General features: G+C 41.3%; 1 protein-coding gene across 4 annotated transcripts in view; it reads left to right on the forward strand.

Annotated features, from left to right (window-relative positions):
* Positions 1–20,919, forward strand: part of JADE1 (jade family PHD finger 1) — a 74,946-nt gene that overhangs the window by 34,236 nt on the left and 19,791 nt on the right. For 2 of the 4 annotated variants that reach the window (XM_020781527.3, XM_020781529.3), the window contains exons 3-6: positions 4,312–4,394; positions 4,490–4,564; positions 15,485–15,642; positions 19,011–19,198. In XM_020781527.3, the coding sequence (XP_020637186.1) occupies positions 4,312–4,394; positions 4,490–4,564; positions 15,485–15,642; positions 19,011–19,198 (504 nt within the window). The remainder of the gene's footprint in view (positions 1–4,311; positions 4,395–4,489; positions 4,565–15,484; positions 15,643–19,010; positions 19,199–20,919) is intronic. The other 2 variants (XM_020781528.3, XM_078376711.1) reach the window with 1 other exon arrangement.

Here is a 20,919-nt window from a genome sequence, read left to right on the forward strand (position 1 = left end):
TGGAAAAGCAGTGGAGGTTTTTATAGGGCACAGTTTTGCTAAAGGTAAGCATTTTTAAGTCTCATTCATCTCAAAGGGTTGAGTTTGCCATGGGGCTTCAAATCATAACTGTGCCCAGGTAAGCTAGTTGTTTTATATGGTGTAAGAGTTGTGTTGTTGATATCTGGTTTGACTGGGATTGTGGAGATTTAATAGGAAAGGATTCTTGATGGTAAGTTAATATTCTTGTAATCTAAATTTTGGAACAAATATTGTCGTTGCTACTGTGAGAGTTCGACTTTAGGCTCTAAATTCAATTCAAAGAAATCAGCAGATCCATGTTATTTCAAACAGGTGTAGGATTTATTAGAGGATTACTGGTAAACAATAAAAAACTATCTGGAACATGGTTGTGAGTCTTTTCTCCTTCTGCCAACTGGTCCAGAAGGGGCTTCCATTCATCAAACAATAACAGGTTTTTTGTAACTATAGTCCCAGGGTCCCTTGATATTATTGGAGACCCAGTCCTTTACTGTCTGCCTCGTCACGCCTCCCAACAAGGGCATGGTCTCCTCGTCCAGATTGTCCAGTCCACAGATCCTGCTTCCACACCCATTCCCATCCAGGCGGTAACTGTCCTTCCCTCCTTTCCACTTCCCCCCGCTCCTGCTTCAAACTCCACCCTCTTCTTTCTCTCCTTTCCTGCCTTGTCTCCCTGAACTTCCCCTGTCGTCACTTTCTGTACATCTTCTGTCAGCTGCTCTATCACTGTCTTCCCCGGAGGTTCCACCGAAGGTTTGGGTACGGGTTTGCGGTCCACCTCCCCATCTCTGCTGTTGAGGAGGGGCGGCTCTCCCACGAGTGGGGCATCCCTCTTGCTCTCAGTCTCACGCTGAACACTTCCCTTCTGTTAAGTGTTGCGCACACTATTTGGAAATACAGCTCTGAGCCAATTAACATGAATACAATTTCTGACATTATTATAAAATGACAAATGTTGGAAATCATAGGAAGAATTGGGTTTTTTGCTGTTTAAAAGCCATTTACTTTGCAGTACTTGCTTTGCTGGTTCAAATTGAAACATGTTTGTTCTCAAATAGCATGTATGCTTACTATTACTTATTTCAATTAAAATAGCAAGCATGCTTCATCCTATTTGCTTAGTACTTTAAAACAATATGAAAATTACATTGTGCTGTATTCAGTTGTTGATATGTCAGTAGCATTTTAGGAATAGTTTCAGCAAACCAGACCAGCTAATTTAGCTACTAATTTGGAGTGGACAGCTCCTCCATTATTTTTTTCCTTCTCTTTTATAAAGTGTCTCTGACTCTTAACAATTACTAAACCATAATATTTTCCTTCTGGTCTGTCTATTTTTTCACTCATTTATATAGCAATGGGCATCCAGATGATTTTGAGAGGATTACAAGTGCGGTGTGGCAGAGATAGTCATACCCTTACCCTTACCTAGCATCTGTTACCATATACAATGTTTTATTTGTTTGTTTCATTTATGCTTCTCTATGTGAGCAGTCCTTAGTGTTTTATTGTATATAATTGAGCTAGGTGATCATGGATATAACTATTTTAAGCTATGATTTGGGGAGCGTTTTTTCCAGAAAGCAAAGCCATGAATATTGCTACAGGTTGCACATTCATTTAGTTCTTGCATTATTGTCATGCAAATACATGCTCTAAAATGGTTAGGAATCTACATATAGATGAAAACATATTATATAAATTCGCTCCAAATGCTTAGTTTTCAAGAAATCAGTAAACTGGTTTTGATTTAGATTTCCTAGAGCAGCGGTCTCCAACCTTTTTAGCCCCATGGACTGGCTGGGGAAGGTGCCCCCCCCTGTGTGCGCGCATACGCAAAGAAGTGCGTGTTTGGTTGTGCATCTAAAAAGGAACAGGGGTGCTTATACGGGCACGCACACACCCATGCACATGTGCAAAGGGCGGCGTAGTGCTCATGCGGGTGCGCTTGCGCTCACACACAGGCGCAAATGGGCTGTGGGGGGGAGTGCTTTTGGGGGTGGGAGAGGTCTGTCTCCACGGCCTGGTCCAGCTCAGGCCACAGCCTGGACCGGGGGGTGGGGACCTCTGTCCTAGAGCGTACTGCATGTAGTAGTTTTATCTATCATCTTTTTAACCAGCTCCCTGTACATCAAGCAATAGTATGTAAATATTTTAATTAATGACATTAAGAATACTGTATATGCTATATACACTACCTGAGAGGTGTTCTTATGAAAGAATGATCCCGTGAAATTATAAACTTTGTTTCAATTCCTTTGATGCCATTCACTTTTTGCTCTTTGATCATCGCCTCCCCTTCCCTTATACAAGATCCACATTGAAACACACCAAGAGTTTATTTACAGTAGTTCAGTATTCTGTTTCCACAGTGACTGACCAGGTACACGATCAGAATACATATACAATAACATACAGTACAGTATTCCCATTTGTATTCTCCAACCACTTGTATTGAGAGGCATAGCCATTCTTTTTGTTCTCAGATTAGCAAGTGATTCATTCCCATCTTTGTACCTCAATCAAGCCTGCCAAAATCATTCTTGCTGTAGTTTTTGGGAAACTTCTTGAGTAAGCATCTCAACTTAAAGTCATGTGCATTCATTGCCAGATATCCTTTTGGTTTGTGTGCCTCCATCCATGCAGTGGGAATAACACAGTTGATTAAAGATTTCCTTTTTCAATTTTGGAATGCACATGATTTTATTTTAATGCATGCAAGTAGTATGCATTCCAGAATCAATAAAGAAAGTCTTTAATCAGTAGCAATCTGCTGCTGACAGTGCATCGTTCTGATTGCTCAGAATTTGGGCCATAAATTATTAGTAGCATGTATCTCAACATTTATTTCAACATTTAATTTGTCTACCTTTCATATTCAGATGGGGAAAGCCACTGGGAATGCTTCCTGTTGTAAAGAAAGTAATTTTCCCAATTATGAATGTACCCACCAAATTATACTCTTTATCTTTTGGTTTGAAACTGATGTTATAGTTTTGATGTAAACTCCCATTTTTTAAATGATAATTTTAGTTATCTATGCTTAGGTGTAGTTGTATTTGTCTCAATCAGATGCTCCCATAGTCTCATTTACTTCTAGTGGCTTGCTTTTTCCTGTCAGTGCAGACCTGCAGGGTAAGATCTCTAGAAGCAACAGGATTTTGGCCAGTAAAGTTTTGCAAAGTTCAAGAATATAGTGTGCATCAAAAATGTATAGCTAGGCTCTGCCTAACGGCGAAGGAACATGTTGGTGTGTAACAAAATGTTAAGGTTGCATCTTTGTCTTTAAATGAAATAGTTACTTTTCCACTCAATTAGTTTATTGTAATATTGTGTTGTGGGGAAAAAGGAATGGAGAGTTCATAACAAAATTATGTTTTCTGATTCTATTTTGTTTTATTTGTTTTAAAAAAAATACGCAGTGAGTCCATTAATAAAATCAGCTGTATTTGTATAGAACTTTAGCTAGCTTTTGAGTAGCGCTTCTGTCAGCATGTGAAGAAGCTGAACCCTTGGGAAGATTGCTAGTTTACTGTCATATCCTAACAGTGTGGGTAGTCCAGGAAAGGATAAAATCGGAGTCAATCTGGGGCCATCAGGACAGCCACTATTATACTGGTTGTCTATTCCACTGAGAGATGGAAAAATTACAGTGGTGCCTCGCTAGACAGTTACCCCGCATGACAGTTTTTTCGCTAGACGTTGACTTTTTGCGATCGCTATAGCGATTCGCAAAACAGTGATTCCTATGGGGGAATTTCGCTGGACAATGTTTGGTCCCTGCTTCGCAAGCCAATTTCCGCTAGACAACGATTTTGACAGCTCCCTCAGCACTCGTAAAACGGGTGTTTTCAGGACCTACGCTTCACAAGATAGCTATTTAAACAGCTGATTGGCGGTTCGCAAATTGGCTTTCCTGTGACCGATCTTCGCTAGACAACGACGATTCTTCCCCATTAAACAGGTTTCAATGCATTCCAATGGGGAAATGCTTTTTGCTACATGATGATTTCGCTAAACAGCTATTTCAGTGGAATGGATTATCATCGTCTAGCGAGGCACCACTGTATACAGATTTGTTCGCAGGGAAATCAAACTAAACTGACATTTTTCCTCTTGCGGGTCCATTATGGAACAGAATGAGATTGGAATGAACAGTTAGCTCTTCCTTTAGTGAAGAAGACTTGTTCAGATTAGCTTAGGCAGGTTTTAAGAACGGGGATGAGCCAGGTGCTTTTGGACCAGTGTATATGCTGTTCTCAGTCCTGTGTTTCTTTCCCTGTCCTATAGGCTTGTCAACCTGGTCCCAGCATTCTAGGTCTCAACACCAGCGGAGTTCATGTTCTAAGCACGAAGATCGAAAACCATCCGAGGTATTCTTTGTCAAATATCTTTGTATCTTGCTGAAACACAGATGTGCCTCCTTTTCCTAATACTTCTTTTTCTTTCCTTTTCTGCTCCATCTCAGCTGGCACCCAGCAACCTTTCTTCTGGCCAGGAGATCAGGGAGCTCAACTGCTGCCACAGTCCCTGCCAGCATCAAGTTAGTTATTTAGCCATGAATATTGGGTTAGTTTGACACTGACCCAACCTAGTGGGTTTTTTTTTTCCTCCTTAAGTCCTTTTCTTTCTTTCTTTCTTTTTCTTTTTCCTTTTAAAAAGTGTAATGGGGAATTTGTCTTTGATTTGTGGTAAACAGTGAACATGTATTTTTAGGATTGCTTTCTGTAGTTTCTTAGCTATTATATAGCCTTAATGAATATCCTTGCTCAGAAATGTAGTCAAACCAGAAATCTTTGTCTCTCTTGGTGCTTCGTAAACATTGCTTTGACAGACACAGGTGAACGAATGAAACAACACATTAATTTTAACTTTTGCAATAGGTTGCTAAGTGCAAACTGATGCATGCATTATAAATTGGCAGGTGCATCCAAGGTTAATATAAGACTAGAAGAAAAAGAATATATTTTTGATGGTTGGATTTATTGGATTCTGGCTGGCTTGTTTTTTTTGGGTCTGGGCCTATTCAGTTCCATTAACTCTTTCCTCCTCCAATAATTAATAATTCTATTCATTATTAAAGATTTACACAAGTCTGTTCTTATTGTGTCTTGGGAATTGCAGCTTGCCCAAGGCTGCATTGGTGGCAGGATGTATAACCCAGTCAGCCGCATATGCTCCATGTGGTCTTGGCTAGCCTCTTTCCCAGCAGACACAATAAAGATTTGAATTCCCAGGTTGTGGCTCTAGAGCTGGATGCTCTAACTCACTGAGCTATATCAGCACTTCTCTTTCTACTTATCCACAGTTACTTCTTGATACAATTATAGGTTTCTGGACAACCGAATAACCATGTATGTATGTATGTATGTATGTATGTATGTATGTATGTATGTATGTATGTATGTATGTATGTATGTATGTATGTATGTATGTATGTATGTATGTATGTATGTATGTATGTATGTATGTATGTATGTATGTATGAAATTTATATCCTACTTTTTAAGAACAATGGTTCTCAATCTTGATTTCCAGTTGTTGTTGGACTACTCCTCCCACGAATCCTGGCCAGCACAGCTAGTGGTAAAGGCTTCTGGGAGTTTTAGTCCAAGAACATATGGGGACCTAAGGTGGGGAGCTATTGTTCTAGAGATATGAAAGCCAAAATTTTATTGGTCTTCATAGAGGGGATGCAAAAGTTGCTGCAATTAATTGCAGCTAGTTGATGATATGCTGGGTTGGATATTGGGCTGAGTTGGATACATGACAGATGATTAATGAAAATTAATCACAGCAGCTTACACCATCCCTTCATTAACACCAAAAGGATTTTGGCCAAAGAAGTTTACTGTTTGAAACTGAAGGAATTATGTCAAGTTTTCATGTGTTGACAGGGAAGATGAATTTAACTACGACTTAGTTTGAACAAAAAAAATTGTAAAGCTTTTATGAGGAAACACACCTAAAAAGTAAGGTGCAAAGCAGCATGAAGGGAATTCCACTGTGGGAAGGTCACCAGAGGGAATGCTTTGCATAGTTCCCCTATTCTAATTAGTGTGGATATGAGTACAGCTCCTGATGATGACCAAAGTATAGGGATGGGCTTATACGGGTGAAGACAGTCTGTTAAGTAACCTTTTAAAAATATGAACATGACTGGTTATATTTGTTCCAGTAGTGGGGAGAATTGCACCTTTAAAGGAATATGTGCAGAATTCTGTTTCTTTCATTGAAATGAATGGAAAGAAAGCATTGTCCTCTTCATTAGAGTAGAATTTGGTCTTGGAACAAAAATGAACCATCCTTCTCCTGAATTTGATAAAGGTTCTCTGTACATCAAGAGACTGATGGAACTGTATGTTTCCATTCCAAGTGGTTTTCTCTCCTTTCCTCCTTGCATTATTTGATGATATTCCACACATTCCAATAGGCTGACTTTAAAATATCCATACAGTGGTGCCTCACACAACGATGTTAATTGGTTCCAAAAAAATCAACGTTGTGTGAAACATCGTTCTGTGAAATACCATTTCCCATAGGAATGCATTGAAAACCAGTTAATCCGTTCCAATTGGAACGGATTGCCATCTCTGAGTGAAAATCCCCATAGGAAACATCGCTGTGTGAAACAATGTTTCCTCCATTGGAATGTATTGAAGCCAACTCAATACATTTCAATGGCTTTGCGAAGTCCTTTTTCACTCCTGTAAAAGGGAGATCGGGAAAGGGCTCTTTGATCTCCATTTGCCTTTTAAAGCTCTTCCCGATCTCCATGCATTTCAATGAGGGGGAAAAACAAAAAATTACCATAAATTAACGAAGTGTCAGAACAACACCAAAATTAGTTTGCATAGGTTTCAGGAGATGGACTAACCATTGCAACCATTTAAAACGGCTTCCAAACATTGTAAGACACTTTTACAGGAACGAAGAAGAGACATCGTTGTGTGAAAATCCCCCATAGGAAACATCCCTGTGTGAGGCGGCAAATTTAACAGAAAAAGGCATCGTTATGTGAATTCATCGTTGTGTGAGGCACCCGTTGTGCGAGGCACCACTGTATATTTATATTTTCAAGTATTTGCGCCCAGTTTTTAGTGGGAAGATTCCCAAAGTAACATCAGTAAGATCATTAATAGACAAGATGGTCTTTTGCTCTCCAGGCTTCTAGAATGAGGGACATGATAAAAAAAAAAGGGGGGGGATGGGAGGCGCAGGAGAAGAAAGCAAGATGACTGTAGCACCAGCTCCTATAAATTATGTGTTGGTCCAGTCACTGTTTCAGAGATCAGTAATTCTACAGTCTTGGCTTTAGGCATGCTGATTGCGTCTGCAGAGCAGCAGGGATTGCAGTAGGAGGCTGTGACTCTTGGAAATTATATCCTTGATGTTCCATTAAATCCTCCTTTGTCTTGTAGCCAAAATAACTCACCACAAATGTTCAAGCTTAAAAGTGTTCACACCCTGTTTTTTCCTTCCAGACAGTTATTAAAACTAATAAAAAAAGCTTGTGCCTGGCATAAGAGCAATATCATTCAGAAGCCTGTGATCTCTTTTAGCATTTGTAGATGCTGCCAAATAACAAAGCTTCACAGTGCCACCCTTCCCCTCCAAATACAATGTTTTTTTACCTTTTTTGTACTTTTACACATGTTCAGGAACTTTGGCTTCCTTCAGCCTTAGGCAGAATAGCCAGGGATATGCAGTTGCTTTTCAGTATGAGTAGTGAAGAGCTTGCTCATGTTTTTTTAATTAATCATAACCTCTCTATTGCTTTTTCTTAGCTTGATTCTAGTCTTACTGGGATAGAGAAAGAAAACGTTAGATCAGCATCTTTACCTAGGGAAGGTCAGGGGGACTCTGTGGTCCACCACATAGTATTGGACTGCAGTTGTCTTCAGCTGTTGCTACTGGCCTTGCTGATGACAGTTGATGGAAGTTGCACTTGAATGACATCTGGAAAGCCACATCTTCTCTATTCCTAATGTAAAGAAAGGGGATTAAGAGTTCTGAGGTCGCTTTCTCTGGAACACTGGAAAAAAGAGTGGGTGCAGAATTCTTTAAGGAAACAGGAGTAATTAATATTCCAACTTCTTTAAAGTATGCACCTTTTTAGGCAAATAACTCTGTAACCTTGTCTGTCCCTCTTTTGAGTTTGGTTGTTATTGATGGGAAATGGGAGCATTCTCTGTGAGAACTTATCCCTATTTTTACTTTGTCTATATCCTAGTATCAGTCCAAGCAGCAAAATCAAGTATATTTTTATATTTTAGGTGTTTTTGCATAGATGGGTAGTATTAGACCTAGAGTGAATTAAACTTGGTTTAACTTCATATCTAGCAAGCCTACACAGTTTGCAAAATATCTGATCTGGGAAGTTTGTGGATGTTATGGTGATAGTGCAGAAGTGGAAAGGCAATGACATAGTTTGCAGTAAGACAGATAGGTATACAGTAGGATCCCTGTATCAGCAAGGAATTGTTTCCACAATCTACTGTGGATGCCTGAAACCACAGATATGAGGGAACCCTATATACCAGTGGTCCCCAACCTTTTTGATACTGCAGACAGGTTGGGAGCAGATGAGGTCTGTGTGAAGGAAAGGCGGGGTACCCCCCATGATTGTGCAAAGGAGCGGGGCATGCTCATGCAGGTGCACTCAAATGCATGCTCGAAGGGGAAGGGGCGCATGCGGGGCAGGGATGCGCACTCATGCACATGCGCAAAGGGGCTGTGTGTGTGGGAGTTGTGGGGGGTGGGGGAGATCTGTCTCCGCGACCCAGTCTGGCCCAGGCCATGGACCGGCACCGGCTGCGGACTGGGGGTTGTGGACCCTTGCTATATTCAACATGCAAAGGAGCGGAGCAAAAAACACAAGGGGCACCTTGTATGTTGCATATTGGGCTGCAGCAAACTGCAGATAAGTGAAACTGCAGATACTGATCCCACTGATATAGGGGTCTTGCTATATAAAGAAATACATCTGAAATACATGTACAGTATGTCACCCTGACAGTGTTTGGGGAAAAACATAGAAATACTCCAAGCATTTATGCTAGAGCATGTAAACTGCTTGGAATGAATCTATAAGCAGTTTGAGGATTGCAGCGAGATAAACAAAATTTCAGCCCTCTGTACTGTCCCCAAACAATTTGTTTCCAGCTTTATAAGTGTATGGAGTGTGTAGCGTTCCATGTTCGCTGTGTAGTTCATAAACCAAAGAGGTTTCATGTGAAATGTTTAAGAGTGGTGGCACACTCGTGACACTGCATGGGTGGATTCATTTTTTTCTGTCTGTAGCAAAATTATCTAGCTTCTATCCCCACCTCCATTTCTTAAGCTGTTGGCAAATATCCTTTTGTTCCACATGACATTCAGAAGTTACTGTTAATGCAGAGGCTTGAAAATGGGAGTTCTGAGCATGAATTATTTGTTTTACTTTGTAATACTTTGTTCTCCAGAGTGTGGGGAGAAGGCATGCGTAGTCTTGCTCTTTTTAAATGCTTGCCACTAGGTGTTTTTTTTTTTTTCATTTTGCTGATGAGAAGTGAAAAATCAGATTCAATCAAGTGCAGGCAAGTGCAGAATTATAGTTGTTGGATCCAGATGTGTGGCTCTCTAAGTCATGACATATGCTGGGGTAGTGGCCCCTTCCCTGCATTCTTGTGGCTGATAACTTCTTACAACTTCCAAGATGTTATACTGGTTTTATAAATTCTTCATGTTCAGAGCAAAGTCTGAACTGTAGGCATAAAGGAGGGTTGTTGTTTTTTTACTCTGGGTCACACATGGTGCTGTGTTGATCAATATAGGGCTTCAAGAAGATTTTTGGCTACAAACTGCCTGACTGATATATTGCTTAAATTACAAAAGCCATTATCTGGACCATGTCTTCTGGTGGCCAGTTTGGGGTGTGGCATTTTTGCTTTGCTGATGATCAACTGGCCGTGAATTGTGACTTACTTCTACCCTGTAACCTTTGGAGCAATGGCTTCACTGTGTTTTAGGCCAGTGGTTCCCAAACATTTTGACCTCACGGCTCCCTTCCTTTTCTGCCCACTGGCAGTGGCTTCACTTGCTCAGAGGAGCCATCAGAGCTCTCTCTCCCACCAGGAACAGGATCTTGACTCCCCCTCCCCCAGCCATCCCATCTCCTCCCCCTTCAAATATCCCTAAGAGTCCAGGTCCTGACATAGGAAACTCCCGAGGCTCCTGGGCAAAGCACATCCACCAAGGACCATAGAGATGGGGAAAGGAGAGGCAGGTACATAGCCTCCACTTCCTGTTAGACATAGAGCTATGAACAGCTCCTCTGTACTGTGTAGCCTTCATAGCTCTGTGTTCCATCCCTTTTCCCATGGTGCCCCTGCCTGGGTTTCACGGTGCCCCCTGTAGGCATGGCACACAGTTTGGGAGCCCCTGGTTTAGGCTCTCACAGAGCTGAGGATACTTATTCTCAAGATCAGGCAGAGGAATGGAACACATTTGTATTCTGCCATAATTTGTATGCTTAAATTAGCCCAAATCTTGGCATGATTGACTGTGCCATGCAGGGTGATATTAAAATACAACAGCTTAGGGTCTCTGCTCACTTTTCACATGTACAAGTTCTTATACAGTACATTGACTTTTAAGTAGAGCTTGGAATAAACTAGTTATTTTTAATACATTATGTTAATCTAGTAACGTTCCACCCTGTGAGCACCAAATGCAATTTGTGTGGCGACTTAATTTAGTCCTAAGTAGTTTAATGTTTACTGCAACTTCAGGAGCTTTTAATCATTTTAGCTGATGTGTTTTGCTGTGGCTGAAACCAATAGCGAAGGCACAGAAAAAGCCAGAGCCACAGATGGGCGAATGAGAAAGGGAGCTGATTTGTGGCAGCAGCAAGAGCAGAGAGGGGTGCTTTTTTGTTGTAAGTTTTATGGTTGAAGTATGAAATTGCTGCTGCCACGTGAGAGTAGCCAGTAACAGAGTGGAAAAAACAGAGAATTAAGGTGTACCTATGTGTGAGAGAGGATCCTGGAGCCCCCTTTCCAGAGATGAGTAGGAGGAGCAGAGAAATCCAAAAACTCCAATTTTAAAAGCAGATTTTAATTAGGTACCACTCAGCTTTTAACAACAGAGCCATACTAATGCAAGGAATCTAAGAATATTCTGTATATCTTTCCTCTCCCCCCCCCCCAGTTCACTCTATATTGTGACACTGGATGTCTCCTTTCAACCTCAGTTTTTAATTCTAATAGGTTGGGGGAGGCAGATGATACAGCTATTATGTAGTGCAAAAAATGGCTTTGCATATTTCAAAGTTCAGAATGACTCAAAAATATTTCTGATTAAAACTCCACCAGCCATGATTTGCTAATGGATCTTTATACCCATTTAGTGCTGTACTTCAGTATAGTACTGAATCAGTGGAGTAAAGATGTAGCTCTTTACCAGCTCTTTTCAACTCATGTAAACAATTTGTGGTGTTTGAAACATGAATAGCATAAAAGCTTTTGGGGAATCAGGGTTTTTTGGGGGGCAGATGGTGCTGGGAGTTGACACCAGTTGTTAAAAAATATTAAAGTAAATGCTATAACACCCCCCCTTCCCCATGACACTTAACACTTCCCTGGCAGCGGCTCATCTGTTTTCTCATTTCCCCTTTACACCTTTCTCTAGCTTGCTGGCTGGACCCTGTTCCCCATTCTCTGCTGTCTGCCCCACTTTCTCTGATTTGCTTCCTGGGTGTTGCCCTCGATCCTCAATTTCTGTACACTTCTTCTCAGCTCTATTCTCTTGCTTGCTGAGTGCTCCCTCTGACTTCCGTTGCCCTCTTTCACCTCCCGCCTGAACTATCTTGCTGTCATTCTATGTGGTGAAAATGCACCCGTTTATAGCACTGGTCACCATTATTGTAAAAGTAAGTTTTGGACATTAGGAGGGTCATTAGCTGATACTCAGATGGTTATGAAACTCAGTTTGTTAAGCCATTACAGATCAGGGGTCATCTGTACCTTTTAGTAACACTTCTTAAAAATAACACATACTGGAAATATACAATCCTACTAACAGTGGGGTGGGGAAGAAGAGGTGAGAGATCAGGTTGCCATGTTGGGGAAAACAGCCTAAACTACAAAAAGAACAAATTTTTGGAGGAGGAAACAATGAAATTGTAGTAGAGGAATTGTGTCACCTGTAGTAATTTATGTCATTTTCTTCTAGAATTTAAAATGAATGTCTGAATGTTTAACTATTTCAGTTTTGCCCTTTTCTAAAGTAAATTAGATTTCTGAGTCCTCTAACTAAATTCTTAGCTAATTAGGCTTTTTCTACTAGCATCCTAACTTTCAACATAAGGAATTCACATGTGGGAAGTAGCTGTTCTTTAAAGCCTGTTTATAAAGGCCCCCAGATGTTCATAATACATGAATAGGGAAGGGAGGCTATGATAATTGGCCATGTCTCCTTTATTAAATTTCCTTCCAGCTCTGCACCTTTGGAATCTGTGGGATTACAGAAGGTCTGAATAAAGAACCTGTGAACCTATAGCTGTGCCTATAAACATGCAGAGAAGGTTCACGAATGAGGCTTTGGTTAGAGCAAATATTGACCTCATGCAGGAAGAACACTGAAAGCCATAGTTTGTCTTGATAGAGTTAATCTTGCCTCTCATAGTGTTGGGGAAAGTTCTTTTTTGTATCCAACTCCTAGAATTCCATAACCAGCATAATTGGTGGTCATGGGGACTGTGGTACGAGGGGGTGCTGATAAGTATTGAGCCTTTCCCAGAAAAAATTGAGCTAGGGAGCTGTAACTGCCACACTATTCTACATATTCCCCCAGGAAGTCAATGCACTTGCAACATCTGTCCTGCAGCTTTTTAAGTCCCTGCAAATAAAATTCTTCCGACTGCTGATGTAACCACTCATATGCAGCATTAGTGGCCTCCAGAAGACTCCCAAATCATTGTCCCTTTAGGTGTTTTTTGAGTTTGGGGAACAGATAATAGTCAGAAGGAGCCAGGTCGGGAGAATGGGGTGGATGGGGCATCACTTGGAAGCCTAAGGACGTCAGTTTTGCCTTCGTTTCACCTGCAGTGTGTGCCGAGGCGTTGTCATGCAACAGGATGACACCTTTGGAGAGCTTTCCTTGATGTTTCGCCTCAGCTTCGTCAATAAGGCACAGTAATATTTTGCCTTGATGGTTGAACCCTGTTGGAGGTAGTCCACCAGCAGAACTCCCTTCTTATCCCAAAAAAACTGTTGCCATTTGCTTCTGCACCGACCTTTGCACTTGGAACTTCTTTGGCCTGGGGGAACCACTGTGCCTCCATTCCTTAGACTGTTCGTTTGTCTAAGGATCATAACAGTAGATCCATGTCTCATGACCAGTTACCAGTTTGCCCAGGAAATCTGACTCCTTTCTTGCAAAATGTTCCAAAACAGCCACCAATGACGCCATACGTTTTCTCTTTTGTTCGGTTTTCAAAAGTTTGGGGATCCACTTTGCTGCCAGCTTTCTCATTTCCAAGTCGTTATGGATAATGGCACCAACTCTCTCATGTGATATTCTCAGATATATAGCAATACTTTTGGCTGATATTCGGCGGTCCTCCATGATCATGTCATGGATGGCTTTCACATTTGCAGGCACAGAGACAGAAACAGGCCTTCCACTGTGTTTCCCACTTTCAACACCGAAATGGCCAGTTTTAAAATTGACAACCCAACGGTTAACTGTTGCATATGAAGGGCCACTGTCACCCATAGTTGGTGACATTTCATCATGGATCTGCTTTGCACCTTTCCCTTGGAGAAACAGGAACTTGATTATGGTCCTATACAAGAGTATAGGACCACATTGAACTTTTCTGGAGGTGCCACCGTGTTCACTTTGGACCTGAACATGAAAGATAAGTTAAAATCATAGGTAGTTGATTTTTGCACCATTGAATGCAGACCAATTGGCCAATACACCCTGCAATTTATAGCTTCCTAGCTCAATTTGTTTTGGGAAAGGCTCAATACTTATCAGAACCCCCTCGTATTCTGGGAGTTATAGTCCATAACTTTACTCTTGTCCGTGAATTTGTTGTATGAGCACAAATTTAAACAATGTGTCCTCCATTCAAAATGTCTGTGATGAAGTCGCTGCGAGAATCTACCTGTGATCCTAGGTTATGAGGCACAGTGCTCTGCTGCTTTACTGTCTTTTATTTATTGGAGCTGTTCTTGGGATAATTGTTTATATCAGGGGTGTCCAACATTTCACCTTCCCTGGGCCACATTAGAAGATGAAAATTTTGTTTGGGCCGCACATACATTTGGTTTGGGACGCATGGGGGGGCAGCCCTAGCCGTCCTCCGCAGCCCTGCTCCAAGCATGCTTACCAGCAGCTGCGATCTCAGACAGCAGAGGCTGCCAGCTTCGACTCCAGTGGCTTTATGGGGCCGTGAGGGGGTCCACCTATTGACGGGGATGGCGCAATGCAGTCACGCAGCCCCCTCTCCCCGTCCTTCCCGCTCCTTCCTTCCTTCCCTCTCTCCCCCCCTATCGTTGTGATGTGCCCCAGCTGCATTCGGCCGCAAGTGCCGGCAGTGTAACTTGAAACTTTGGAATTTTTTTAAAAATAAAAAATTGCACTGGGCTGCATTATGAGCTGACCTGGGCCGCATGCGGCCCTCGGGCCGCAGGTTGGACAAGCCTGGTTTATAGGAACGTTGGATTTTAGGAAGGCAATGTGATCTTGTCATTTAGACATCAAGAATGAATTTAGTGGAGTATTTCTAAAGCAGTTGCTTGCTGCCAGTCACGCAATGGACGTATCTTTCTCCCAACAAAGTTGATAATGTGATTTAATATATTTTAGAGAAATTATTGCAGCATCAGAATTTCAGAATTTCCAGACAATGCTTTGTGGACATACATGGTTAGAAGCGGCTTTATGCTGATTTGGTCTGACAGGTACTTTCAAGCAGAGATCTTTGCTAGTCAGAAATTGAGCCTGGTATCTTGAAAGACGCAGAACATGTGCTATACCATTTAGGTTATAGGGATGTGATCAGATCTGGGCGCTAAGCTTATCTTAAAATGAAGATGCAAGTAATATAGCCAGTGCTGAGATAGCTTTGTTCTGCAGGGGTGTTAAAAGAGGCTGTGAACATCTGCCTTTTACATTGGTGAGAAGCTCTGGTCACTTTGCACAGCATTGTCATGTGAATTAAGGAGGGCGAGTAATAAAACTGTGGGTTCTGAATCCCAGTAATGTGTTGGTGCCCCCCCTCTGTTTCAGCCAGCTGAAGTGGTTAACCAGTTGGCCTCTTAATAAGCTGTGTTAGTTTAGTGCTGATACAATGACCTTGGTGTGTACTGTGCTCCATGGTTACCCTGAAGCTGTGAATCACTGAGTGTAAATATCAAATGTCAGTGTCTCATCCCTTTCCCTTGTTTTTTCTTACTTGTATTCTTTACAGGTGTTCAGAACAGACCTGATCACTGCCATGAAGCTGCCTGATTCTTACCAACTGAACCCTGATGAGTACTATGTGTTGGCAGATCCATGGAGACAAGAATGGGAGAAGGGTGTTCAGGTGCCAGTCAGTCCCGGGACTATCCCAGAACCAGTAGCCAGGTATAGTTTGGTGCAGCCGTTAAGAAAAACAGCAAAGCTATCTGCCTCACTTCTTCAGCACATCGCAAAGTCTGCATTTTTCTTTTCTACTGAAGTGCATTTAAGTTGATGGACCTAGAATCAGCAAGGACAGGAACTTCTAGGATGTGTATCTACTACCCTAACTAGTAATTTCTGAGAGGAGGAGGGACAAGCACTCCCTCTTCCTTTGAGATAATTCTTCGGTTGTTCTGTGCAGTTTGGCAAACAGGAAAGGAATAAAGGAGTTAATTGTGGTTGTATCAGTAAGCTGTCCCAAGCATGTCGTGTGAAACAACCTGTTGGGTTACTCATCCATAGTATTTCCAGGCTACTATTTGTCATAAAGCTCTTCCCAGCTGACTGATTTTGTCCAGCAGATCAAGCGCTACAGCTTTTTGAACCAAAGCATTTCTCCACAGCAGTTTCACTCATGAATTAAGCACCTTTAATGGCAAAGCTGTGTGCTTCCTTATAGAAACTCTGTTAGCAGGAAGAGTTCTGTTCACTCTTTGAAAAGGGTCTTCTCCTAGACAAGGGTTGATAGTGTATCCTGTGACCCATGTGGCATCATTCAAATGTTACAGGAAAGTTGGTTCAGTCTTTTCAGCACGGAATTTGCATTATTTTTTTTCCTCCTCCTGCAACTCTAGATATGGAACATGTAATAGGTGACTCCAGTCAGGTTGTGGTGTGAATTGTGTGACCATTTCTATATCTCTGCTGAAAAGCTCCATCTTGGTAGTTGTTGCTGAAAGTGCTCAAATGTTGGGAAGTATAAATGATCACCGGGGGCCTGTGGAATGTCTAACTTCCAAACCTTCCTGTGGTTTTCAAGCACAGTCTCTTATGTTGTTGCATACCTGTCTTCCACTTGGCCTTTGGGAAATCTCAGTGTTTGTTATTTGTACACAGAATAACCAGATTCATCAACAAAATCAACCACAGCAACCTATTCTGAAAAATAAAATTCAACCAGAACTAGATCATTTTGAGTGTACCTTTACACAAATGTGTCCCCTCCATTGTTCATTCATTTAGATAGCAGAATAGATACTGTATCTGTAGGAATCTGCCTTATAACCAGCCAGCCCATTGCTGTCTGCTCTTACTTGTCACAGTTCTCATACGTCTTAGGCAAAATTTCCCTACTCCTTGACTCTTTTAAGTAAGATGCTTGGAATTTAACCTGGAACCAATGCTATGCATTATCTGTATTTTAAAGGTAAACTGTGGTTCATCTCCATAACTCCTTTCTACTGAGATTTGAATACAGACCACTGGATATGAAGTCCAAACATAAAGGAGCCCAAAAGTTCCATAACAGACATTGCTGGGAGCTTTTCTCATTGTGAAATATAGGGTTTCTTTGTTAAATGTTGTAGATAAATGTATAAAATTCACTGTCCGTAACCTTCAGCCCTTGTTCTCAGCGTGATTGTCCCATGATTTTTTCATGTGACTGCAGCCTAAATTAACTCATTGTTCATGTCCAGCTTAGAAATGTGGCCTAATGTTACAAAGCAGATCTATGGCTGAATAATTCATTTTGAAAGTGCTTTATAGCCTACACTCTAAAGTTTATTTTTGTCATGTCCAAGTCTTCTGAGCCATATAAATCTGACTCATTCAATTTAGATTCAGGCAGGAAGAGCGTGGTTTACAAACACTTTAGAAAACATTGATTTTCAACCATAGTTGCTTGTCTGTTGTTCCACCTTCATCTTTTTACACTCTAATGCTTCATACTGTCCTGCTTACACATCTTTTAGTCAAGGTAAGAATTTTTTGCAGGTGTCCAATTTCTCTTAGAGTAATGTAACTACAGAAATAAATTTCCTAGATTACCAAGTGGGATGTGAGCTACTTAGTTTTCCTGCTTTCTCTATTTTTAGAACTGTTTTATATAACCTTTTAAAAATAGCTGAACTTTGAGGATTGTGGCAGATTCATTAAAGTCAAGGTATAAAATGTGGCCACAGTACAGTTCCACAGCAGGCGTAGCATCCACACAATGAGAGAGCATGAAAGGCTTAACACATCTATATTCCTCACTAACCCATCCAGCACTAGATGTACTCAGTGCATTAGGCTGGTGGAGAACATTGATAGTCTCAACATGAATTTTCATGTTCACATCCTGCTTTCTTCCTACGTTTTGTGCAGTTTTCTTGGCATGGGAAAAATACTTCCTTGAGTGTATGGGAATTTTCGGTGCACGAGGCCAGGGGTCCCCAACCCCGGTCTGTGGGCTTCCCAGGACTGGGCCATGGAGACGGATCTCCACCACTCCACTGGTGGAGGTGGGTGGGCAGGGATATCCCCTGTGTTTGCGGGTGGGTGTGCTGCGATCGTGGTTCGGTGTGCTGTGCTTGGGTGTGTGCTGCGCTTGCGGGGTGGGTGTGCCATGCTTGTGACAAGCCCCCCACAAGCGGGGCACCCCCCCCCACAAGTGTGGCGCACCCCCCACAAGCATGGCAGGCCCACCCGCAAGCGTGGCATGCCCACCTGCAAGCACGGGGGTGCCCCTGCCCACCCGCACACAGAGCCGCCCTCCCCGGTCCGTGGTTCCAAAAAGGTTGGGGACTGCTGCACTAGGCTCTTTAGCTGTGTTGGAGCTGAGCAATGCTCTTAAAATTTTATAGGTGCCCTTTAATACCTTTTTGTCATTCTGTACCACATCATTATGGAGAGCAGAAGATTAAGAATTTCAGTTTGTATGTCTCAGTAAGATGCCATCCTTACAGTTTCTAGAACAATAGAAGGACTCGCTGTATTGATTGTCAAATGGGTCTTCATGGATCTATTCAGGCATCATCAAATGACATTGAAAGCACTTGAATTCGGAGGCATCTTATTCATTTGCTGAAACTGTGTATTGTAAAGTGATTGTTCTGTATCTAAAGTGAAATATTATTTCCTTTTTTTTTCTTTGCTTCATTTTCAGTATATTTTTGCTTTGCAATTTGTGCAGGGTTCATTGTTAGTTTATGCAACATGATAGTGAAATTAACACTTCTCGAAGTATAGATTCCTCCCTCCTCATTCCCATTTTCTGCATAATACTGTGATGTTGATATCACTTGAAATGTGTCACAACCTGCCTTGAAGATATTTTAAGTGGAAAGGCAGAGTTTGAATCTTTTCAATAAAGGTAAAGTTAAATATGTTTTTATTACTGCTACCACACCTCCATACAGAGCTACAAGAGCTCAGATTTTCCTCAACCCCCCCCCTCCCCATCCTTTGTAGAAGCCTCTGGCAGTAATTGCACAGAAAGACTGAAGTTTTCCCACCTTCAGCAGGATTGAAACAATGAAATTAACACCTCCTGTTTGCTGCACTTCCAGGGTTGTGTCTGAAACAAAAGCCGTCATGTTTACTAGGCCTCGGAAGTACATCCTTTCCTCAGGATCTGAGCCCCCTGAGCTTGGATATGTTGACATCCGAACACTGGCGGAGAGTGTCTGTCGCTATGACCTTAATTACATGGATGTGGCGTGGTTGGAACTAGCCAATGAAGAATTTAAAGAAATGGGTGAGTGGAGAATCTCTCTCTCTGTCTCTCTCTCTCTGTGTATGTGTATGGGTGTGTATAAAATACATGCTCGCAAACATGTTTTATATATATATCTTTTAGTGTATGAATGGAAGGGAGGATGTGGGGATCTGCAGAAAAAGGTTGATGGGTGGTAAGATGACAGGCATTTCCCAAAACTAGGATTCCTAGGACTTGTTTGAAGGATGGAGGAAAGGGAAAAACATGGAAGAAACTCATTCCAGCTGAGCTGTACTTAACATTAATAGAATAGTTAATGATGTTTTGAACTTCTTAAAGTTGTCGAAAGATAGCAGTTTACAAATGCTTTGGATTTTCCTAGAATTGATAGAAAACGTTCGACTCATTTTTGCGAAATTCACATTTTAGTTCATATTTTAGTTCATCTTAAGCCAGTATTTCAGAGTGCAGAATTGACTAATAAACATCAGACAAAAAAAACCACATTAAGATAAAATAAAGTTAATGACAGCCTCAAACAGCTGGCAGCAAAAAGATTGTAGGGCAGGGCCTAGGTAGACGTGTTTTGGAAGCACATTCTCCTAATACAGACATTCTTCTCCTTTGGTGTCAATCAGCATATCTTTCATAGAGACATTTGGAGATATGCAAAGGTATTTGACTTTCAAGTTGTTTAGAGCTTCGAAGTGTACTTTGAATTGAGCCTGGAAATGGCCAGGTTGCCAGTGCAGCTCTTCTACAGTTTGGCATAATACGTAAACATCTGGCTGTATGAGTCAATATTTCAGTGGCCCTGTTCTGTACAAATTGTGCCTCCCTTCAAAGCAGCCTCATGTAGAAGGTTGGCCTTGCTAACTGATGGCAACACACTGGTCAAATTCCTGTTGCTTAGTATAGGAAATCACATCAAAGGAGGTCCATTGAAGTGGTGATTTAGTGAGTCAACTCTTCTGTATGTTCCATTGATTTAAATGGGCATACTCTAACTGTGACTTAACTGTGCTAAAGTAAGTCACGGTTTGAGTAGGCCCATTTAATTCAATGAAATATACAGAGGATTTGACTCACTAAATCCCCATTGATTCAACAGCCTTACTTTAATGTGATTTTACTATACTAAGCAGGATTTGGACTAGCATTGGACATCTGCTGATTATTTCAACCAATTTTCTTGTAATTGAAGTGACTTATTCTGATGCAGCAATTCCTTGTTAAATCCAAATACCCATTCTAAAAGCACCAGAAGTCATTTTAAAAGTATTTGTTGAGCAACTAAGGATCCTTATGGGTCAGCTATGAAATGGCCAAGATTTCAAAAACCAAAAATCCCACCAAGTGCAGAACAGTGGAATCTCTTAAAATTTAAGTCCAGTAAGATTTTGTGGGTATCATTTTCCCTAATCTAGGAAAGGCATCTTAAAAATTGTTTCTAATGTGGGTATCACTTCTCAAAACCACCCCAGAAGCAGTTGGCTTTTTATTTCTAGATACTACATTGAGTGGTACAAGATGAATAATATTTTGCTCTCCAAAGCTTATGTGTGAGGAATAATATAATTTGCTTTGTAAAGGACAGTGTGATTTTTTGAAATTTGGTTTTTTGTCTAGCATGTATGTTTGATTAATATGTGCATAAAAACAAAAAAAATGATGTAATTATCTGCATTCTGTGTTGTGCGTGATTGGCAACTAGTGCAGGTTGGTCAACATTTTTCAACATAGTTTAAAAATGCAGGCAG

This window comes from Pogona vitticeps, chromosome 5, assembly GCF_051106095.1.
Source record: "Pogona vitticeps strain Pit_001003342236 chromosome 5, PviZW2.1, whole genome shotgun sequence".
Taxonomy (NCBI): Eukaryota; Metazoa; Chordata; class Lepidosauria; order Squamata; family Agamidae; genus Pogona; species Pogona vitticeps.